The 23,744-nt window shown below is 45.7% G+C and overlaps 2 protein-coding genes across 2 annotated transcripts in view; both read left to right on the plus strand.

Moving 5' to 3' along the window:
• SYT17 (synaptotagmin 17) overlaps window positions 1–3,954 on the plus strand; it is a 62,021-nt gene extending 58,067 nt beyond the window's left edge. The window contains exon 8 of the mRNA XM_084819201.1: window positions 650–3,954. Coding sequence (XP_084675327.1) covers window positions 650–846 — 197 coding nt within the window. The 3' untranslated portion in view covers window positions 847–3,954. The remainder of the gene's footprint in view (window positions 1–649) is intronic.
• Window positions 3,955–14,820: 10,866 nt separating this feature from the next.
• Window positions 14,821–23,396, plus strand: CLEC19A (C-type lectin domain containing 19A). The gene is made up of 6 exons (XM_084819203.1): window positions 14,821–15,555; window positions 16,203–16,368; window positions 18,102–18,195; window positions 18,836–18,968; window positions 20,502–21,272; window positions 22,745–23,396. Exons 1-5 carry the CDS (start codon window positions 15,267–15,269, stop codon window positions 20,579–20,581), a joined length of 762 nt encoding a protein of 253 aa, XP_084675329.1. The 5' UTR covers window positions 14,821–15,266; the 3' UTR covers window positions 20,582–21,272; window positions 22,745–23,396.
• Window positions 23,397–23,744: the final 348 nt, after the last annotated feature.

Genomic DNA, 23,744 nt, shown 5'->3' on the forward strand with positions numbered 1-23,744 from the left:
TCATGTAGACCGTGTCCCAGACCTTCTGGAACCAATCTTCATTAGATGGAATCTTGATCTTCTTCCAGGAAGCAGCTATCAGTATTTTACGAACTGTTAAAAGGTTAACAATAATCTCCAAGTCGCAGGTTAAATTTAAGTGTTTAAGGGAGCAATCCTATGGCTGCTAGGCAACGGCTAGACAACCATAGGATATCTGGTTTTCTGGGAACTGACCTCCCCCGACTTCTGCACTGCCTTGGAGGCAGTGTGGAACAGCCCCATACTCCATGCTTGCAAGAGGAGTGCGGAGCGGCTGAAAGGGGGCATGTCTGGGGGCGTTCCAGGGTGGGGAGGGTGGAAATGCCTGTATGACACATCCAATGTGTCGTACAGCAGCCTCCTCCCGGCTCCGCCCTCCCAGAGCTAGACAGCCACAACCCGCAAATGTAGGACAGGAGAAGCGCAGAGGGAACGACCCCCTCTGTGCTTCTCCTGCCCTGCATTGCATAGGCGGTTGCCTCCAAGTTCAGAGGCGGCCACCTGTCTGAATAGAATTGCACCCTAAGACAGCCAAGTAACACACACAATGGGTCCATCGGTATTAAATATCCCGTCTTTTCATAAATTGTTTTTTTAACCCTCTCCCCCTTCCTTTTCTTGTCTTCAGTCTATGGCCATAACGTCAAAAGCAGCAACGACTTCATTGGGAGAATCGTGATCGGCCAGTACTCCACGGGCTCCCCAGAGTCGAAGCACTGGCGCCGGATGCTCAACTCCCACCGCACCGCCGTGGAGCAGTGGCACAGCCTCCGCTCACGGGCCGAATGTGACCGCGTCTCACCGGCTTCCCTGGAGGTGACGTGAGGGCGCCAGCGCTGCCAACAAACTACCCAGCAGAGATACACATGAGACCTGTCCCCCCACACAACTTTGCGCATCACCACCATGGAACTGACGGCGACGGTTACGACTGCCGGTGACGACATGGTTGCATTTACCCTCCGTGCCTCGGCCATCTTTTACTCATGCATCCCATTGTTTATTTTCTCAGGATCGCTGACCATCTGGGCCTGCAGGGCATCCTGCCGTTGCATCTGCGCCAACGGTCCTCCCGTTGCCATTGTAGGATGGTGGGAACTGTTCCCAAGGTTGCCCATTGCTACATTTCAGAACCCCTTTGTTACCTGCCACATTATAGCCTAGAACTGGTCACAGATGGGTTAGCAGTGAAAATGCTGAGCTGCCTGGAAACCTTTCAGTCATCTCTACTACACCTTAACTGTACGTGTCTGTGAGCCATTGTGTCTGAAGATGTCAAGTCCCCCCATGTGTTCTCTGTTTGGTGAATGTGTGGTAATATAGGCTAGAACCTAGGACGTTATTTTAGCAGTAGAGTGTACGGTGCAATCGATCATGTCTAAATTCAGTCTCTTGTCCTTTGTATGAGCTTAATGAATATAACATGTGCTTATCTGTCTGGAATTGTGTGCCTGGGTAGAGCGCGATGGAGGCAATCGTCTCCTTCCCATGTGCTCTCACATGTTAACACTTTTTATCAAACGTCAGGCCACTGAAGCAGCAGGTCTGGGACACCGCTGTTAAAAGCTGCGATCTGCGAGTCACTTACCCCTTGAGTAGCCCTATGAAAGCCATCCTAGCTCCTTTTCCAAGGAGAGAGGTTATGGGTTGCAGACCAACTCCTGAGCTCCATATGTGACATGGTGGCCCTGGTATGTGTGAGCTGCATCATTTGTTTCCATGGATGGAGGAACTCCTTGGAGCCCACATATCCACAGCATATTACTAGAATGGGACACATGACCTTTAAAGACCATGATCGCATTGGAAAGCAAAGGAATATGAAGATTTAGGAGGGGGGAGCTCTTGTGTCAAAGACTCTGTTTTTAGAACTGTGGGGGTAACGTTCATTCTGGGGCTGAGGCCATGTGAGTTTTCTTTACATGTGAAAGTCAATATGAGTTGACTTCCCCCTCTGCCTTTGAATTTCAATATGTTGAACTGTTCTTACATATACTTCAGCAAATGACTGGCTTTTGACTCTCCGCATAAGGAAAAGATGTTGAAAAGTGGCTTGAATGCTGTAAGATCCTGTATAGATGGTATCTCATCCTAGCTGAGCTGAGCTGAATGTATGCAACATTTAATGTAGGGGTGTTGAACCAAATCTGGTCTGTTTGGGATCCCAATTTGGCCATCTGGGGTTCCCCAGGTGGACATCCCCCTTTCCCTGGCTGCCAATCATTGGGTGGCTTCCTGGCTTTTGTGTTTTTTTCCCATTCTAAATGCCTCTCCAAGGGTTTAGTTTCTGGCAGTTAGAGCTAGGGATGTATGGATTTTGTTAAATCCATTCCATCTCTTTGTTGTGGATTGTCAAGTATATTTTCTTCTGCCGTCTGCTCAGTGACAGAATTGGATTTTTTTTAGGGATATATGAGAACTTCATGCTGCTAGTGCAGTTGCATTCGCGCAAGTGTGAATTTGCGCAAATCCCCCCCAGTTTGGGGTTTTTTTAAGGTCCGGAAGTCTGTGGAATCTGCACAACTTGGAAAAATCCAGTCCGCTGTGGAATCCGTGGGTTAAATTAATAGAAATTCAAACTCATTTGAATCTATTATGGATTTCTCTGACATCTCTAGTTAGAGCTTTAAACTACAAGAAGCTGGAATTTTTGGTAGCCCTGTTCCTTTTGCCTTTGGCTCCACCTACCACTGGAATGTGGCTCCCCAGAGCTTCTTTGAAATGGAATTCGGCTCTTGGCTGAATGTGGATTATGGCCCCCTGGTTTATGGGATCTGCTGGAGGTGTGACAAATACCGGTGGGGTTTGCTTCACATTTATTAGCATCATTCTAAGATTGTTCCTTCTGGATATTGGTTTGGGACTCCATTAAAGACCTAACAGGGTTCTATGCTACCTTGAAACCTGTTAGTAATAGTCTTGTTGTTGGGTTGAAGGTTTTGGAAATGCTTATACAGTCCTTGACAGCAGCCAGGATGGCAGTAAATTTTAAGTAGGGAAACACTGAGGAGACTACCAATGTCTGAATGGTTATTACATGTTTGAGGCGTGGTAGTTATGATGAAACTAACCAATATCAGAGTTAAGGACAGTGATGCAGGTGGGTAATTTTAGACTCCCCACCTGTCAGTCCTACAGGGGCCCTACTCTGGACTTTATGGTCTTATGGGGAGGAGCTTTTGATGGCAATGTGCATTGCTTCACTTACTTCAAAATGTGGTCTGCTGCATTTCTGGGACCCTCCTACTCATTCTGCTTTGTGGGGGCCCAGACCTCTGCCCCAAAGTCTTTCTCTGATGGTGCTACTGGTTAAGAAAAGAAGGCAACTGGAGAGTCTCTCTGATTCTCTCTCTCTTTTCCCCTTCAGAAATGGAGTATTTTTGTTATGTTCTCAAACAAGAATAATCTTCAGTTGCATGCTGTTTTAAGAACATTATAAAGAGAGCCCAGAAAGAGATTTTTTAAAATAAAAATGGTAAGCTCAGTTCTTATAAGATGTCCTGTGAATGTGTAAAAATTCAGTTCCTGTGGTTGTTCAGTTTGATATAAATAATAAAACTTTTCTTGAGAAGGGGGCTGAACCAAGGCACGGCGGAGTTGCAATCTGAGCATTTGCAGAGGCATTCACACCCCATGCAAGGTCCGCACACCAAAATCCACCCTAAAAGACAATGCAGGCTGATTTCACCATGTAGAAATGTTCATGTAAATGGGCACAACGGAGCTTTTGGGGGGCCTTCTCATGACTGATGAAGAACAGTTGCATCTTCGATGTATTTTAAAACCATAGTATTTTTCCAAAGTGGCAAATAAACCCAGCGGCCATCCAAATCGATCAGTTCTGCTGGATGCTTCTGTACATTTCCCACACACACAACATACTGTCGTAAGGAGGTATATTTATGGAAAAATAAAGATATGTTTATTTGTGTCAAATAAGAATGAAGTGATGTTCTTTTTATACAACCTCCCTAAAGAATGATGATCTACATTTTGATACCCTCACAGCAAACCTCTGAGGTAGATTCAACAGTGAATTACCCAGGGCTACCTGGTGAGCATCATCATCATCTATTGAGGGACATGCAATAAAAGTGTTCCAATGTGGAGTACTCTGGTTCAAGGCTCCAGCCAGCTATGCCCTTTTGCAGGATATTCCATTACACCCACCCTCCCCCAGTTTCTATCCCTCTCCCAACATTCAGCCAGAATTCTGTGCCCACTGAGTATGCTCAGTCCTGCGTGATTAGGTGTCAGGGTGGAAACTGAGCCCATAGAGCCCCAGGGCAGTTCTGATTCTGAGGAGGAACAGCAATCCATAGGAGAGGAGCTCGCTCATCTCTCACAAGCACAGCAGCTGGCAGAGATTCCTCCTGCCAGCATTCCTGGGAGAGATAGTGACCCTGGCAGTGAGGGAGCGCTGGAGGGGGGCTTGCTGGACGCTCTGCGCAGACTCAGGGAGCAACGACAGATGGAGGGCGCCGAAAGGAGGCGCTCCGCTTGTTTGGCGCTCAAACAACGGTTGCGTCCCGAGGACCCAAGGGAAAGAGGGAGGACTTCTCCATAGCCCATAAGTCCAGAGTCTTCCCGCGGTTCTCCTTCAAATGGGGACGAACTGCCTTACCTGGAGCTTAGGCTACTCTGCTATCTTGCCCCAGTGCTGTTCCTTGCTTAGTCGCTAGTGTTTAGTATCTGCAAGAGTAATAAAGGAATAAAGCCTTGGAAAGAATCCTCGTCGTCTGTGTCCTGAGTTGGCTATTGGAGGGGACTGCAAGAGGCAGCTAGGGCACTCCTGACATTAGGGATGTATGAGAAATTTGTTTCACTTTGATTTTGACTGGAATTTACCCTCCCGGAACCAGACGCAGACACAAATGCAATTTGCGTTCTCCAGCCATACATTTCTGACCTTGCAACACAAATGGCGGAACTAAAACAAATGCATTTGAAAAATGTGCATGAAAAATGCATACTTTTGAGAAATGTGCACACACATGCTTTAATCAGTGGCAGAAAAATGTGTCAATTTCAAAAATGCACATAATTGATACATACATTTTGAAAAAATGCACGTGAAAATACGCATGCATTTTAATGTCAAAAGGGAAAAAAAACCGGTGCTTGCAGTCCAATATAGACATGAGTTGGACATGAGCTTTGAGGTGGAATTCGGAGAACCTTCATAAGCCTGAATTTTGCCGATTCACAGATATCTGAGTTTTGCTGATTCACACATCTCTAGATTTGGGGAGGTTCCCTTCCTAGGGTTTTATTTTCTCCCTAAAGCGTTTTTGGGGGTGGGGCCATGCCTGCAGGGTTTCCTCAAGCCTGTTGGTACTTCCGTCTTGTGCATTGATGTGTCCACCTTCACTACATAAGGATCCATGCATGTAGATCCTTTGTTATTAATATGTAGGATTATAGCAAGGTGGTGCCCCCCTCATATGATGTTTGACTGCAACTCCTATCATCCCTCACCTTTGGCTGTGCTGGCTAGGGCTGATGGGAGTTACAGTCCAACACCATCTGGAGGGCCAAAAGTTGCCCACCCCTGGATTAAAGCTCTATCCCACCTTTCCTCCAAGCAGCTGAAGGTGGTGTATATCGTTCACTCCCCCATTTTTATCCTTGCAAGTACTTTTGAGAAGTAGGTTAAGCTGAGATGAAGTGACCGGCCTAAGCTGAGCTTCATGGCTGAGCAGGGATTTGAACCTGTGTCTTGCAAGCCCTAGTTCAACATTCTACCTGCCACACCACACTTTCTCTTCAGTCTAAGCAGCGTTTTGAAACCAGCTCTCCCTGGCCACAAGCCAAAACAGGAAAAGACTTCAGCTGATACTACCGAGGCTGTTCCATTGCGAGCCTAGGTGTCGGACAGAAACACATCTTACTATACCCAGCAATACTGAATGGAGGCTGCTTTGAACAATGTCTAAAGTCAGCCATCTGGGAACAAATTCGGTGAACTTGGAAGAGATGCTGTGAATGCGGTCCCAAAGCATGGTCTTGGAGGTGCATGATGCGGCAGCCTTGCTGAAAGTAAGCAGACCTGGGGCTCATCTGGGCTGAGTTGGTATCTTACCAACCCTATCATTAGGCAGAGTGAGGCAGCTGCCTCAAGTGGAGAACGCTAGGGGCCAAGGAAGACCTGAAGGAAAGAGATATACGTGCTATGCAGCCTGCCCTACACCCCTAAGCTAACTTGCTGTCTTCAGGCATGGAGGATGCAGACTTAGTAGGGAGGGACCATAGCTCAGTGGCAGAGCTCCTGCTTGGCATGCAGAAGGTCCCGGGTTTGATCCCCGGCCTCTCCAGGTTAGGGCTAAGAAAGATTCCCTCCTGAAATCTGGGACAGCCACTGCCAGCCAGTTTCGATGATACTGGGCTAGACGGACCAATGCTCTGATGCAGGAATGTCGGAAGCTGCCTTATACTATGTGCCAGTGTCGAAGTAAATTTCAGCTACCAGGTCACTTTCTGTATGTGGAATGGTGGAAAGGGGAGTGCACATGCCATGTTATTGTTTATTAATCATTTATTTAATGTCTTTTTATCCAGCTCCTCAGCCAAAAAGCCTCCTAGAGCAGCTTAGAAAGAAGCTTCCCTAGGAGTCAAGACGAGTCGGAGTGGTGGAGTCCAGAAGGTGGTCCCTGGCTGCAGGCTTGCAAGTGAAAAAGAAGAACAAACAGGGAGGGCAGAGGAGGGGGCAGGAAGTATTTCAGCAGGGCTGGTGGAATGACCCTGCCTCCCCTCCCCTCCCCTCTCCTCTCCTTCAGCATAGCTATTTCGTCCTTCGCCCCGGGCAGCAAAGCCTCTTGGGCCGGCCTTCCCAGGTCCATAGGCTCCTCCTGGCTTATCAGCCCACCATACTCCACCTGGCGAGGGAGGGAGGCTGATCACTGCAGTGGAGGCTGGTGGCTCTGATGTCAGTGGGGTGGTGAATCAGCTCCGGATTTCAGTCAGAACTGAAATCAGAACCAGTCAGTACTCCAAAGGAGCTATCCAAGTGCCACCAGCCTCCACTGGTTCACCACGAACACTCATGCCACCGTTCAAGGAGCCCCTGTCCCTTTCATCGTCTCGCTCCCATTCGCTAACGTGGCTGTGCTCCTTGAAATTCTTCTGTTCCTCTCTTTATGTCTCCGTGGGTGCCTGAGGGCTTCCAGGGTCCTGCTTCTCTGATGGCTCAAAGAGCTTTGGCCCAGCCCTGTAATCCCCTTCTAAGGACCATTGACCTCCTGCACTTTTCACGCACCAGCCTTTTTGCCCAAAGCATGTTAAGGCGGCAGGCTGCTTGAGACAGGGGTTCCAGTGTGGTGTGGTGGCGAGAGTGTTGGACTGGGCGTCGGAAGACCTGGGTTCTAGTCCCCACTTGGCCACAGAAGCTCACTGGGTGACTGGGCCAGTCACAGACTCTCAGCCCCACCTACCTTACAGGGTTGTTGTGAGCCTAAAATGGAGAGGAGGAGGATTATGTATGCCACCTTGGGTTCCTCAAAGAGGGAAAAAGGTGGGATATAAATGTAATAAATAAATAAACAAACAAACAAACATTCCTGCTCCAAAACCCAGGTTTAGTTAGAGCTTGAGAGTATATGGGATTACATTTGTCGGTCCTGCAGGGATGAGGCACTTTGTGATTTTTCTTGTTGCTTGACCGCCTCCCTAAAGCATCTGTGCATGCAGATGGATCCCTTCTTCCTTTTTAAGGTCCATGATGCTGCATAAGCATATTATCCTCCCTCATTCCATTCGGAAGGCTGAGAAGGACAGACCTGGGGGAGCTGTAAATTCTTCCTTGCCCTTGGCATGTACTCATACTGGGATCCATCAACTATAGAAAAAATCTGCAGCACCTCCCAGCCAAAACGACCTAATCCAAAGGCTTTTGTTTGATGCACATCTGTGGCCTAGTTTGCACTGAGTTTGACCTGTGTCCAGGCTGTGCCACTTCAGACTGTGTATGTGAGGGATTCCATGATGGAATGCTCTTGCTGATAAAATTATTTTTAATTCATATATACATTCATACATCACTGCACATAGAAAACTAGCATCACAGGGAGAAGGATTTTTAACCCAGCTTCTTCTTGACATGCTAGTTTTCTATGTGCAGGGGAAACTCTATCTTTGTATATGGAGGAATATTTAGTCACATGGGCTCCCACTAGACACAGACATACGTTTACCATCTCAGTGAGAATTTGGTCTGAATCGTGTGGGTATCTCTGATTCATCCCTCATCGAGCCTCTTGTCCCTTAATTATCCATATACCAGTTTTGGAGTGTAACGAGCGCATGAAAAGAGCATCAAGGAAACAAAAAGGGGGAAATGGAAAGATAATGAAGGACAACTGAAGATAAAACAAGATGAAAGGTATTGAGGAGCAATGATGCAAAGCAGACACAATGATGAAGAGCAGACTTTATTTATCACTGTATTTTGAAACTGTAAATAAAGGCACACCGAATGTAACTATCAGATGACAGCCTACACATGGAACCCTTCACCATAACACATGTAAAAGCACATGTATTACATATATTTGTTAATACTTCTGCATGTTTGTTTGCTATTTGATTAATAATCAACATTATCATTATCATCAAAGTAATAGAATTTCAACAGGAACTGGATGATTAAGCCGCACGCCCCAGTACAAACAAATTCCATTTTTTTTAAATGCTTTCTAAGCTTTTCGTTTTCTTTCTCCCGTCCCAGAATCTATTGTGTTTGTTTGTTTGTTTAAAGGATTTACAGGCTGCCTTTCAGGGCAAAGCTCTTACAAGGCAGCATACGTTGAGATGAAATACCAAATTAGAAGAATGCAGTCTTGAAAAGAAAGTATAGACTCTCAAGAATCAACAACACAGAACACTGTTAAAGAAAGGCAGTTTGAAAAAATATGGGGTTTCAAGGCACACTTTAAGGCCTGCACCCTGGAGGCCATGTAGATCTAAAGGAAGGGAATTCCACAGTGACAGGGCCACTGCTGAGAAGGCCCTGCCTCCCATGCCCACCAGCCTAATTGGCCGGGATGCAGAATTATATCAGTGGTAACCTACCGCCAACCCATTAAGGGCTTGTAAAAAACATCCCATCTGAGCATAGGAGGGGTGTGGCCAGCAGACACATTCCCGCTTCTGCCTAGCATATGCATTGAATGTGTTGCAGGCTTCATATAAACACCCCTTATCAAAGCATTGAAAACCTGCTGTGCAATTGCCCCATAGCCCTCAGTTTGACATGCTGTTCCCTAGACCAACAGTGGGTTGGGTGCATACTGCGGTGATAAAGGATCTTTGAAAAGCAATTGAGACAGAAGGCTTAAAAGGAAGAGGGAAAAACGACTACTAAGAGGTAGGTGGATTGTATGCCCTCAAATCCAGTAATATCACCTTTCAGAATGTATAAGCAATTTCTGTTGCTTATGGAAATTTCTTCTCCTTGGCCTCACCTTATCTGGGATTCCTGTGTGTGTGTGTGTGTGTGTGTGTGTGAGAGAGAGAGAGAGAGAGAGAGAGAGTGCAGTGGTGATGATGGGGTTATGCTGCAAGGAGTTTGGCCAGCATATCTTGTTGAAAGTTTGTTCTTTCAGGGGAGGGAGTTGTCGACAAAGCCTCTTTGCAGTTGCTTCACTAGCTTCAGTGGGCACTACAAAGGGAGTTGAGGAAAGGCATTGCACAGCCAGCTTTCTGCAGCTTTGGACGGGAGACTCATTCCTGGTCCGCAGTGATGGTCGGATGGAATTTCTGTGCTATCCTTTCTGGGATGTTCCTCATCATCCAGGCTTTCCCACACACCAATATCAAAATCAGCCAAGGTGAGTTCACCTTTCTGATGAATCAACTCTGACTCAGCTGAGGAATATTTTTAAATTGGGATTTTAATGCAGTTGAGGGCTGATGTGAAATCCTAAATTTTCACCTCATGCTCTTTAAATATATCTATTTTTAAGTTTATTAAATCCGAAGGGTCGGGATTCACTGGTAGCTTAGCAGGAGGCAACAGACTCTGATCAAAAAGGCAACTTGACAAGGGACTGTCTCGTTTGGCAACCTGTTCCAGCTTTCGCGCTGCATCTGGCTCTTGCAGCACTTCAGATATTGTCTCTGCTGAGCCAGAAAGCCCTATTGTCCCCTGAACGTCTTGTGTCTTTCGTCTCCTTCCCAGACTATTTGCATGAATCACATGGAACTATTTGTATAATTAAGCGGTTATGTAGTTCTGTGCTACTGAAATGACATAAAATGAGATGACAAACGATTTGAGGGCATTATTCATCTTGTTGACATTAACAAATGGAAAGTCAATAGACTCAATCCAGAGGACGTGAAATGGAAATTCAGTTCCACTGAAATGGAACTTAGTCAAATCTGACTTTGGATGCCTTCTTGAGACAGGGTACGCCTGATGCTGGGTGGCATTATTTTCACTTTCTTTGGTCCTCTACATAGTCTCTCACGTTTATTTGTTTATTTGTTCATTCATTCATTCATTTATAAATATGCATTATAGACATGTCAGATTCCATCTCCCCCCCCCCCCAGCAGCACAGATAGTCTTAGTATATAGTCCATCTGTTCAAGGTGAGTGACCTGTAGGGATGTACAGCTTCTGTAAAAGCCATTCTGACTATGTTTTGCAGATTGTCAAGTGCCTTTTATTCCATTGTCTGCCCATTGGCAGAATCGGATTTTTCCCCAGTTTCCGGTATGTGCACAAATTCGCATTAGCACAAATTCAGAAATCCCCCCAAATGCTCAAATCGCCCCCAAATGCACATTTTCTTGCTTTAGCCTATGAGGAAATGCCCGGTTTTGGCCAGTATTTTTTATTTTATGTATTTTTCTATGACTAAATGTGTGTAAAATTAAGGAAAGTTTTTTAAAAAAACTGGTCTACAAGTCCACTGAATCTGTGCAACTCAGGAAAAGCCTGTCCTCTGCGAAATCTGCAGATCAGATTCATGGAAATTTGAAGTCATTTGATTCTGTTGCAGATTTCTCCAACATCCCTAGTGTCCTGTTTGAGTCTTGATTGCAAGAGAAGCTGTGAAGCTGAACATAAACAAAACGGGCTGCCCAATTTCAGCTGTGGGAGGAAAGATTCTCAGCATGGTTTAAAGACCTGCTCTTGCATATATTCAGAATTAAGGCTGCAATCCTATATACACTTCACTCTGAGTAAGTACCACTGAATTCAGAATGGGTCCAGGCAGGCCCAGCCTACTTGGTTATTTTAAAGTAGGGGTGTACAACCCATGGCCTACCTGTGGCCCCCACTGCTCCCTGTGCAGCCCCACCACTAAGGGCAGCACCAGGACATGTACACCAGTTGCTAGGTAACATGGGTGGAAGATGTTGTTGTGCTCATGCCCGGCTTGTGGGTTCCTGATCGACAGCTGGTTGGCCACTGTGTGGACAGAACACTGGACTAGATGGACCCTTGGTCTGATCCAGCATGGCTCTTCTGATGTTCTTCTGTTCTTATGACAATAGTCTCAATCAGAGTTGCTAGGGCAGGGAAAGAGGCCTCAGTACTTAACCTTTTACTAGTGATAGGTTAACAGAAAACCATAGAAAAAATTAGAAAATAACATTTCTTCTAAGATAGGCTAGAAAAATTGCACCCACTCTGCATATATGTGTTATATGTTTTGTGACTGGATGTGTGTGGTCTGTGGGCAAGGTCATGCGTTGAGCTATTAGCCCGGCACGTCTTTCCAGTTCTTGTGTGTTGTGTACTCATCTGGATCATTAGGGTAGCTTGATAGTGGTGGTTTCATATCATCTGTGGACGCCTTCTTCTTTATTTTATTTATTTATTACATTTATATCAGTGGAGGCTGGTGGCTCCGATTTCGGTGACGCTGTGAATCCATGCCAGGTTTCAGTCAGAGCCAGCCAGAACTCTAAAGGAGCTCTCCAAAGTGCTGGACCTATTTGGGGGAGTTAGGATTCAGCACCATGAAAAGCTCCTTTAGAGTTCTGGCTGGTTCTGACTGAAACCCTGAATGGATTTACCGCCCCACCAAAATTGGAGCCACCAGCCTCCACTGTCAGCACCTCAGTGGGCCAGAAATCCATTTATTTACAAGTGTGCAGACTCGAGTTATGGAAATGCAGAAGCCAGCAGAAATTTGCAGCAGCAGCTTGAAATTAAAACACCGTAACCCATCTTGGCTGCAAAAACGCTCTCTGCGGTTCTGCAGGCCAATTTCCAGGCAATGGCTGCCCAACAATTCTTGCCCCCGCCCCCTCTCACAAAGCACACCAAGGACCGAAACAACTGTGATACCAGAGGAACTTCATCGGTTCTCCTGGCTTTATTTTTTGTTTCTTTTTTTAAAAAAAATTCAAAGCAGACTCGAGGTTGTTCTTGTCCATTGGCTCGATTCATCGGCTTGGATTCCATTTCATCCCAGAAACTTTTTTGTGTCAGCTACTAGAGACAAAAGAAGCTGCCTTATGCCGAGTCAGACAGTGCCTGCTGGTGGTTCCCCTTTCGGTGGGGCCGTGAATCCATTCTGGGTTTCAGTCAGAACTAGCCAGAACTTGAAAGGAGCTATATCCAAGATGCTGAACTTATTTGGGGGATAGGGTTCAGCACCTTGGAGAGCTCCGGCTGGTTCTGACTGAAACCCAGAATAGATTCACACCTCCACCGGCCTCCACTGATTTATATCCCACCTTTCTCCCATCATGGAACTCAAGGTGTCTCCATGCAGTTCCCAGGTGGTCTCTCCTCCAAGCACTGACCAGACCAAGACCAGCTTAGCTTCAGCAAGGTGGCTGCCTCATAGGCCTTCAGACCATGCCCTGGGATTCATGAGTGAGAATTCCATCCAGCGCCAGTGTCAAGGGTAGGCACAGTTGGGCAGCTGTCGAGGGCCCGCACTCCAGTAGGGACCCATTGATGAGAACTCCCTGGAGTTGCTCCTCCTCTTCACCTTTGCAACCTGCTTGTTCACCTGCCTCTCGCTCTGGTGGTGGTGAGGAGCAGCAGTAGATGCCACTGCCTACTTGTCCGCTGCCTGTCCAGCACGTGAGAGGAGGAGCAACAGCAGAAGCAGGTGACAAGCCGTGGAGACTGGTGGCTCTGAGTTTGGTGGGGCTCTGAACCCCTTCTCGGTTCCAGTCAGAACCAGCCAGAACTCTAAAGTTGCTGTTGAAGGTGCTGAACCCTATCCCCAAAATAGGTTCAGCAACTTGGATAGCTCCTTTAGAGTTCTGGCTGGTTCTGACTGAAATCCAGAATGGATTCACAGCCCCACCGAAATTGCAGCCACCAGCCTCCACTAGCGACAATGTTGTGAGGAGGTAGAAGCACGGGTGGGTGGGGGTGTCTGTTAAGGGTGCTTTGCCCAAAGGCCCTCAAAAATCTGGAGCCAGCACCGATTCCCCCCCTTCTCCCCCCACCCCTCTCCAAAGAGTCCCAACCCTGCCACATAAAATGTCATAGGCCTTTTTACTAGTACATTATATTCTCTCTTTTTATTTTCTTTTAAAGGACAAAGAGCAAAAGAACCCTGGGTCAAATATGACACCTTTGATTATTGTTCTCCATGAGTTCAAAGCCTAATGGCCGTTAGATTAACCTTGAAATCCCTAGAGGCGCTGTTTGTGCACTGGAGCTAATCCAATTAACGTTAACTACTGGGGCAATTTGGGACCGAATATCAAAAGGCCAAGCTTCTCTGTCTTTGAGTCAGGGGGCCATTTCCTGAAGGGGAATTCAAAGAACCCAGGAGAAACCCAGCTTGAAACCTCAGATTAGGACCTAAACCATTCTCTCCATAATTTGACACAAATGTTGGGGAATGACCTGCCTCCAACTTAATGAAATGGTCGTTCCTAAGCTGCCTTTTCTCTACACTGGGGAAAAGATATGGGGGCCAAGATACTGGGGCCTTGGATCTTTTTCTCTGCAGGTTGGAAAGCAGCGGGTGGGGGTGGGGGTGGATTTTGATTGGGGAAAATGGTTCATGGGGAAATGGTTAAGCATGGAGCTTAACCCCTCCCCACAATGGTTGTCTGATCAAATTCACACACATCGTTCTGTGCAGGGGTGAGCAGCCTGTGACTCTTGGCCCGCATGCAGCCCTCGGCCTAATTTTAAAAGCCCTTTGCACAGGGCTGGCCCAAGACATTTTGCTGCCTGAGGCAAAGGAGAAGATAGTGCCTGTCAAGGTTCCCCTTATGACCTGGGTCCCCTGAGCAACTCCTTAAGGATCACTTGCCTCCTTAGGAGTCCCACCTTCCTTCTTTAACCTTCCCCTTTCCAGTAACATGGGGTTTAGGCTGTAGATGTGGGATGATTGACACACCAGACACAGGGTTTAACCACAACAGTTTACTAGTAGATTTAAAGCAAACAAATTACAGCTAAAGGTGTTTACACAATAGAGCTTAGTGATACAAAAGGCCTTAAAAGAAAATAAAAATTGCAAAATGAAAGTTCCTTTACCCTAGCTGTCCTTAGACTTTTCTAGGCTGCTTCTTCCTGCTTGCTCTTCGGACTTGCTCTCACTTCAGGCTCTGGCTGTCTCTCCTCTTACTGGCTGTCTTTATATACCTGCATCCCTCAAAATCAAAAGTACTGCTTCAAACCTGGAGAAATTAAACTGACACTTAAACAGAGAAATGAAACTACCCCTCTCAGGGTTTCCCCCTCCCAACAGAAAACTCCAGGCCTCTAAGCTTGACCTTTATTCCTTTTGCCTCTGTAGGCCTCAAACCTTCACAGCACCCCTTCCCATTCCATGTACAAAAGACAACTGGACTGGCAGTTGAATCTTTCTTCGACAGTGGCAATGGGACAGCATCCTCCTTTGTACTGGAAGGCAGCAGGCTAGCTTAGGGGGTGCAGGGCAGGCTGCATGGCCCACCCAACTCTCTCCTCCAGCACCTTGCTGCCACCTCCCAGTATTTGCCACCTGAGGCAACTGCCTCAGTCTGTCTAATGGTAGGGCTGGCCCTGCCTTTGCATGCAATCAGTTCAGACCTCTGGCAAGAGTGATCTGTCCCTTTCCTGGAAGTCCGCTGTGTGGGAAGGAAGAGGGAGAGAGAGAGAGAAAAGGGGGTGGGAGGAAGAGAGAGAGAAAGGGTGACCTGCTCATTTTTGGTGCTAGCTGTGCCCACTTGGGCCACACTCACCACTGACTTGTGGTCCCGACAGATTACCCATGAAGGAATGTGGATCCTGACAGAAAAATATTTGCTCACTCCAGTTCTGTAGCTACATGGAAAGATGGAAGGAAAGAAGAAGGGAAGGAAGGAACCATGTGATAATGCATCTCTTACATCAAGTCCAGAAAATGTGGTTTGAGATCTGTGAAACAGGGGCATGCTGGATCAATCATGTGATTGTTTCTCCCACATGCCAAATCTTGCACTCATCTGTTCAAACCATATTCTCATCATGCTGTCTCTCTGGTTGTGTGAGGTGGGCTCTTGTTCTCCTGATGATGGGGACCCCTCGCAAATTCAAAGGGAGACTTTGGTGTGAAATTGCTGGACCAGAATTTAACAGTAAGTTTGATTCTATTCATTTAGGACTCCGTTGAGAAAAGGGGTTTCTTTCCCAGACAGAGCAAAGCTCAGAAGATTGTTTTATTTCCTGCGAAACCAACTTGTTCTATTTAATTTTTTTCCTCTACCCTCCTCATCCCTTTTTCCTTGTGCATTGTGACTTTTTTTTTAGGTTTTTAAGCCTGTGGGCAGGGGATATTTTCTTTTACTGATTGATTGTAAGCTGGTCCAGGAGCCTTTGTGGGGGGTGGGGGTGGGGGGCGGGCTAAGGGTCAGGATAAACATACTATAAATAAAAAATAAATAAAAAAAGAAGGGACTGAATGCACTGTGCCCTGAAGACGCAGATATATTTATCCCGTGGGCTGGGTTTATCTAATCTACTGCTTTGAGGATTATTTATCTTTTTGTTTCCTGCTCCTCCCGAATGCTTTCCTCCAAACCCAGTGGTGTCAAGGCACACGGGCCTGACAGCCGCTGCTCTTTCTTTCTGATAACGCTACTTGCGGTTGTTGAGATAACAGTGGCTTCCTGACCCTTGTAATCTTCTGGGTTCCCAGGACTGATAGCAAGAGATTCTAACAACTATTCTAAGAGAGGGGTGTTGAGATAGGCGCCTCTAAAAAATCTCCGTCTTTTCTTCCTAGCTTTGGCGGAGCCGATCTTGTCTTACTCTTGCCCTCTGTTCTGGACTGAATACGAGGGATACTGTTACAGATACTTTCCCATCAATAAAACGTGGGCAGAGGCTGACTTGTACTGTGCAGAGTTTTCCATTGGCCTCAAATCGGCCAAATTAGCATCCATTCACAGGTAAGCATCAAGTACCCGGAGTCTCCCCCCCCCCCCGCTGATACATTTTGACCAGCCCGGAAACTGCTTCCTTTATGAAGCAACAGTCCATAACATGATGCTCAACCTGGATGGGAGAGCAGGAACCTTCCTTTCTCCATAGCACATAACTTCTACAGAAGGGAGGCAAAAAGCAGGTGGCTGCCATTGTCAGTGGCACAGCTAGGGCTGCATAATGGGGTCAAGGATCAGGGCCCCACAGCATGTGGGTGTGGCAAATGGAGAACGAGAGTGAAGCAGGTGGATGGTGGCAAACAGGCCTGGCATCAGCGGCATCTGACCTGGTGGGACTAATGCTGTTTGCTACAGCTAGGGATGACGGAGAAATCCTCAACGGAATCAAATGAGTTCAGATTTTGTGAATCTGATCTGTGGATTCCGTAGGGGACTGATTTTTCCTGTTTCGCATGGATTCCGCGGATTTGCAGACCATTTTTTTTTAACTTAATTTGACACATTTGGTTGTAGAAAAATATGTAAAATAAACAAACAACAGCTGAAAATGTACATTTCTCCCATAGGCTAAAGCATGAAAACACGCATTTTGCGGGGGCAGATTTGCACATTTTGGGGGGGGGGGTTGTGCATTCTGGGGGGATTTGTGCATTTTTGCAAGTGCAAATTTGTGCAAATTGAGGGAATTGGAAACAATCCGGTTCCATCAGTGAGTGGATGACGGAATAAAAGGCACCTGAGAATCCGTGGAATGCAGACGGAAAGGATTTTACAAAATCTGTACACCCCTAGCTACAGCCTCCTTTCTTTCTTAATTTTTTTAAAAAAAAACATTTTATATTCAGGAGGCAGCCGACTGGACATGTACATGGTTACAAATGCTCATGTTATTATTTTTTACTTCTAAAATATATTATCCCTCCCAAGAAGAAAATGGTACTTGCTTAGCCTCAAGTAAATGTCTTAGAATCAGGGCAGCAGAAGGAAACTCCATGTTATCCCTGTATTCATGATGGTGCTACGATTTCAGTGAGTTTAAAATGTGAAACTGTACATGCTCAGAGTCTTTGTTTCTCTAATCAGGGTGGGCAAACAGGTTCCCCTACCCCTTTAATGTATCAGGAATGTAGCAGCAGTTATAAAGCATGGAATGGCAGCGGGGCGGTAGGGTAGAAGAGAAATGTGTGTTGCGTGCTTCACAAGTGAAATAATACACATAGACATCTATAGCCTGCGTCCCCATGAGATCATTTTACTTAGAACAGAACAGGGATGTCAGAGAAATCCACAACAGATTCAAATGAGTTCGGATTTCTATGAATCTGACTGGCTTTTTCCAAATCATGCAGATTCTGTGGACTTGTCGGCCATTGGAGGGATCTGCGGTAATTCACATTACTGCTAATGTGCATTAATGCACTTTCAGAAATGTGCAAGTGCGAATTAGCGCTGGTGCTAATTAGTGCTGATGCAAATTAGCGCAGTAGAACAAAATTCTGGTAGAAAAAAGCAGGTTCTGTCAATGAGCAGATGACAGAAGCAAAAACACCTGACAATCCACAAAACAGAGGTGAAACAGATTTAACAAAATCTGTATATCCCTAGTCCAGGGCCTAAAATTATTTAGCTGCATCACTGGCCATTGTGACACATTGCCCAGCACCAGGACTATTTACCCTTATTAGCCCAAGCCCTTTGTTGACATCTAGTTAACATTACGTATGCATATATTTTGACAGCTGGGAAGAGAATGTATTTGTATATGACCTGGTAAACAGCCGAGTGCCTGGAATACCCACTGATATCTGGATGGGACTTAATGATTTAAGGCAGGTGAGAACCTTATTTTTATCATTCTCTGTGTCACACAGAAAGCAAAGATAGCCACGTTGGCTGTGAGAGAAATGAAAAAAAAATCAATGTTTTTGACCTTGATTAAATCAACCTCAAAGTCACAAAGTAGTGTGCATGCTCTTGAGTTCTCCGGAATTCTTCACCAGGTTAGATCAGGAGTGGATAATCTTTTTGACCCCAAGGACTGCATGCAGTGCTGGGTGGTGAGTGAGAGGCTGCACATGTGCATACATGCGCATGCACACACACACACTTCCCCCCCCATCCATTTCTCAGTGCTTAAGGATGGAGAGTTTACACCTCCCTTGCCTGCCCACTGAGATGGGATAACTTGGGGATGTAGAGGTTAAAGTCCTTCTCACGTTTCAGTGATCCTTTCTGAGATCGCTGTTTCCCTAGTAATTTTGGCAGCATCAGCCTCAGGACTGCTTGAGAATGGGAGAGGATTTAAACTTCCTTCCCAAGCAATCCAGACCACGGTCTTTGGGAGTGGGAGGTTAAAGCTTCTCCCACCTTCCAGTGATCTCCTCTGAGGTCACTGTTTCCCCACCGCTGTTTTAATGGACATCACTTCTTGTCTGTTTCCCTCATACAAACTCTTGGGTGATGTCTTCTGCAGGAAAGCAATTTTGAATGGACCGATGGCTCCTCCTATGACTACAACTACTGGGATGGCAATCAGCCAGATGATGGGATTCACTCTAAGCCAGAAGATGAAGACTGTGTGCAGATCTGGTACAGATACAGCAGTGGTAGGTGGGATCTGTCTCTCAGAGACTGCCTCTCCCCATGTGGTGGAAACCCTCTGCTTCTCAGGCAACCTGGCTGTAGCTCAGTGGTACAGCACCTGCTTTGCACACAGAAGGCCCTAGGTTCAGTCCCCAGCTTTTCCAGGTAGGGCTAGGAAGGAATCCTGCCTGAAACACTGGAAAGCCATTGCTGCCAGTCAGTTTCGACAGTCCTGGGCTAGATGAACCAATGGTCTAAGCTTGGAAGGCTTGGAAGGTTGCAACAAGGGACAGGGCCTTCTCAGTGGTGTCCCACCCAACTATGGAATGAGCTCCTGCTGAGGCCCACCTTGAGCCAACATTGTCATCTTTTCAGCACTAGGTTAAGACTGCCCTCTACTCCCAGGCATTTAATGGCATATGATGGGGCATTTCTGTCTGCTGTCTTGAACAGGTCTATTACTAAGAAAATTGTTTATCAGAATTGTTTTTAGCTGTTTAAATTGTTTTAAATTTTATACGTTAAATTTGTTTAGACTGTTTTTATCATAATGTTATCTTTTTTAATGTTTTTGTGTGTTTTTATGAATTGTTATAAACCTCCCAAAGAGCTTCAGCTATGGGGGCAATATAGAAATTAAATAAATAAACAAACACAACTCAGTATAAGGAACCTTCCTATGTTCCTATTTTTTCCTCAGGGTGACCTTTTGGGAAGAAGCAAGGACAATACAAGAGCAATGGGCCCTAAGGTTTTGGAAGGGTGAAGACAGGGAGATCTTGTAGATGACCATTTTACCATGCATTGGCAGCTGACGTGTGGTAAAATTCTCCTTGTGTTTGGTGTGACAGTAGAGATGACCATGAATGAGAGAAATCCCCTTGCTGTAGTTTGGTCATCTGTATTGACTCAAACATACATTCTAAAATGTGGTGGGTTGGTTTGAAGACATCCTATATAAGTTAATGCTTAGGAAAGGAAACCGTCACTCAGCTGCAGATTCTTCACATAGAAAAGTAGCGTGTAGGGAGAAAAGTTTGTTTGTTTGTTTGTTTGTTTGTTTGTTTAAAGTACCTGCTCTTCAGCCGACAAGGCTCCCAGCGTGGCTTAAATAAGATGAATAACAAACAAGACAATCCCTGGCCTCAAAAAGACATGACATAAAATGAAAAACGGATGGGAAGAGGGAAAACAAGTATACTCAGGCACTACTTCTTAAAGTGACACAGTAACTTGCATTCTAGACTAGTATTCCTAGTGACATGCTAATTTCCTGTGTGCAGGGATTTATTTATTTTTAAATGAGTATGGTGGAACATACAGAGTTGCCTAGCTCTGCACATAGACAGCTAGCATATCAGGGAGACTTTAATTATTGTTGTTGTTATTATTGTAACAACAACAACATCCTGTAGTTGTTTAAAAAATAAGTTTCAACTTGTAAATATGCTACTATTTATTTATTTATTTATTTATCTATTTGAAGCTAGCTTTCCACTGACAGTGCTTAAAACTCTGTCTCCTCCCCTTTCTCTCCCCCGCTTTTCTTTTTATAGCTTTACGGTCTTGGAATGACAATAGCTGTAACAGGGAATTTCCCTTTGTGTGTAAGATACCGTCTCTGGCAGCTGATTAGCTCTCTCACCCTCCCCTGGAACCATCAAGACAACCAGCCTTCTGAACCACCAGCATGGGGTGAAACGGATGTACAACTTTTCTCTTGGGCTTCATTCTCACAGCTCTAATAAACGTTCTATATTGGACTCTCTGAACACCCCAACTAACCCTGTCCTGTGTTCTGTCTGTAGATATGGCTATGAAGGCATCCCATAAATGCAATACAGCTCCATTCCAACAGAATACAAGTGGAGCGCTTGGGTGTATATACAAAGCTCTTTTTACAAAGCTAAACTCCCACTTTCGCTCAGCTCTTTGTCGAAAGTGTAAGGGGTGGGAGTTCAAATCCAGCCCTTACTGAACAACTAATTGGGAAACTAGTTGCTTTTTTTCTTTTTTTACTTCACTACATACAGGTAGATCCAACTGCTCAGTTGGGACGGGGAAATCCCATGTATTTTGCTGGCTCAAGATGGGCATTTGGCTTCTGGTGCAGAATTCTGGATGTTGAGATTCTTCACTTTTTCCCTCTCTCCCCACCCTTTGTTTTATTCCCTTTTTGAAAGCAAAATTATAGCCCTGTATGGTTGCAGAGAGAAAAGCATGGTGAAATTATCCAGATGAAGCCTGCACAAATGAGTAGGCAACTGAGCAAGAGTGAAGAGCAGGAGTAGCGGGCCTTCCTACTGTTGAGGGCTACATCTCCTCGGGTAATCTGGGTGCCATGTGCTGAAGCCAGTGGTGGGCCAGAGCCAAAAGTGGGCAGAGCCAGCCCTCTTCTCTCTTGCTCCCTTTCTGCCACCCCCTCTCTCTGCCACCCCCATTCTCTCTCTCTTCTTCTGCCACCCCCTTTCTCTCTCTTCTTCTTCTTCTGCCACCCCTTTCCCTCTCTCTTCTTCTGCCACCCCCTTTCTCTCTTTTTCTGCCACCATTTCTTTCATAATCTCTGCCATGCCCCCACTCTCCCCCTCCCCCTCCCTCCCTCCCCCCCCATTCCCATTCTTATTCCTTTCTGCCCAGCAGGATGCCAAATGAGGAACAGGTGTGTCCCTTGCCAGGGTTCCAAACTAATCGCTTGCAGAGGGCTTTTGAAATTAGGCCGAGGGCCACAGGTTTGCCCACCCCTGGTCAAAACGATGATTTCCATTGCTCTGCATTGCTCCTCATGCTTTGCACATAGCTAGCAGAGCCCCCTCCCCTCAAAAGTATAGCAAGTAGTTATTAGTGCTGCCATGTTTAGTCAATTAATTGGATAAATAACTAATGAAAAACATTTTGATTGATGCTTGCTTGATTTTTTTAAACATTATTTTCAATGCAAGTACTTATCAAAACTGCAGATGACAAGCAACCTTTTAACAAAGGCATTCTCCCTTATCTTGGATGGGGCACCTATACCTCATCCCCAAAATGGGAGTGGTGAGTGAAAGCTACTTACACCCTTAAAGCCTTCCCTTTGTGTCTCCTGTTCCAAGCTGGAACACATGGGGATGTTGGCTATGGGCTCCTTCACAGAGGTTTTATCCTGCTATTGAGATTGCTCACTCATGGAAGTTTGCAGGCCCTTTAGATGACATCGTGAACCTCCAGGGTGTCTCCCGCACTAAATGACCTTTATTCTGTTTTTAAATAGATCAGAGATAATGAGGTATCAAATTACCCTGCTTGTGTTCTACTTGAGTTCCCTCTGTGAAAAGGAAAAGCCACAAGAAGAGGAGCTAAACCAATGAAACATATGGAAGGGGGGAAAGGGAGGGGGAAAAGGAAGCATGTGTAAAGGGAATCTGTTGTGATCCTGCATTTGAAACAGAAGCAGAAAGCCCTGTTTTAAATGTGGGATTTTAGGCTGGTGTAGAGATGCTCAAAGTATGGCAAGATGCAGGTCAAGCAAGTAGAGGGTCAGACCACAGGGAGCTCCCCATGGAGCAAGGTTGTGGATTAGGCTAGCTGAGTGAAGCTGCAACAAAAGGTTGCACTGTGGAGTGCTCCTGTTCAGCATTTGAGCCCGCCAGCCACATCCTTCTCCATGAGACTCCATTCCATTCCCCTGCCCAGTCATTTTTCTATTGTTCTCCCCAACAGTCAGTTAGAATTTCTTGGCCACTGAGAATGCTCAGTCTTCATTGGACTGTTTTTGGGGTCCCCCCCCTTAGTGTTCTTTTTCTCTAAATATTTTTTGTAGTTCTGCAAACCTTGGTGTTCCCTCAAGTCTGCTGACATCTCTTGCTTGTGCGTGGGTGATGCCATTTCAACTTCATAAGCACTGACACTCACCTGAACATTGGAAATAGCGGGAATGATACTAGACCCAGCAGGGAGGTAGAAGTGTTGTTCCACCACTGGTCTGGAGCTGACTGAAGCTTGATATTATCCTGTAGAGAGTGAAGCTGCTCCTCCCTGGAACCCTGGAACCAAATCATACTGAAGTCAGCTCTCCTTTGCCTTCTATGACCCCTGGGAGAGCGGCTGCCATATGAAGAACTCACTGAAATTGAGGTGAGCATGGGCCAGCCAGGAGGTGATTTGTACCCATGGAAACAAAGTAGCTTTCCAGTCCATTTAGGAAGTCTGATAAAGGCTCCCTTTCTGTATGTCAGCATGACTGACACAGCTTCTTTTAATGTTTATTAGGAGAAAGAAGGTGGCATTTATTTGAAGTCAGTTACAGGTACTGCTAGACTAATTAGCTTTTCCTGGAAATGCATCCCAGTATTATGTGCTTGTTAATTCATTGTATTTGCTGCGCCACTCTGTTTATTCCCCGAAGGTTTTGGAAATGTCACAGAACTTGTGCACTTGTTTTTTTGTTTTTGTTTTTAAAGAAGCTCTTTATTAAAAAGAAGAAACAGATATGTTTGTGCCTTACTTTGCTTCTTATACATCTCAAAGAACATCACACTTGAACATGACCAATGTGGCATTACTTTGGTTTGCTTGTTAATTCTGATCTAGTTTTCATTTTCAGAAGTTACATTAGATCCAGTAGGCTAGCGGTGGGGACAGGTTCCTAACCCCTGTCCTAGATATTCCATTCTCAGATATACATCAGACCTGTAGCAGCGAAAACCAGTGGCATAGAGGTAAAATCTGAAGTGCAAACACTCATCGTAACAGTCTGCGTAGCCACGTCCCCAAGGATGGTCCAGTAATGCAGGCAGTGGTGGTGATCCAGGTTAGTTATA

Source organism: Heloderma suspectum, chromosome 12 (assembly GCF_057233095.1).
Source record: "Heloderma suspectum isolate Gila_16-S chromosome 12, 16-S_ref, whole genome shotgun sequence".
Classification (NCBI taxonomy): domain Eukaryota; kingdom Metazoa; phylum Chordata; class Lepidosauria; order Squamata; family Helodermatidae; genus Heloderma; species Heloderma suspectum.

Excerpts from the sequence above, each read along its gene's own strand:
- CLEC19A (XM_084819203.1), top strand. The coding sequence starts at position 15,267 with ATGGAAAGATGGAAGGAAAGAAGAAGGGAAGGAAGGAACCATGTGATA. Across the intron at positions 16,369-18,101 it reads AAATTAGCATCCATTCACAG|CTGGGAAGAGAATGTATTTG; the intron begins GTAAGCATCAAG and ends ATATTTTGACAG. Across the intron at positions 18,196-18,835 it reads GACTTAATGATTTAAGGCAG|GAAAGCAATTTTGAATGGAC; the intron begins GTGAGAACCTTA and ends TGTCTTCTGCAG.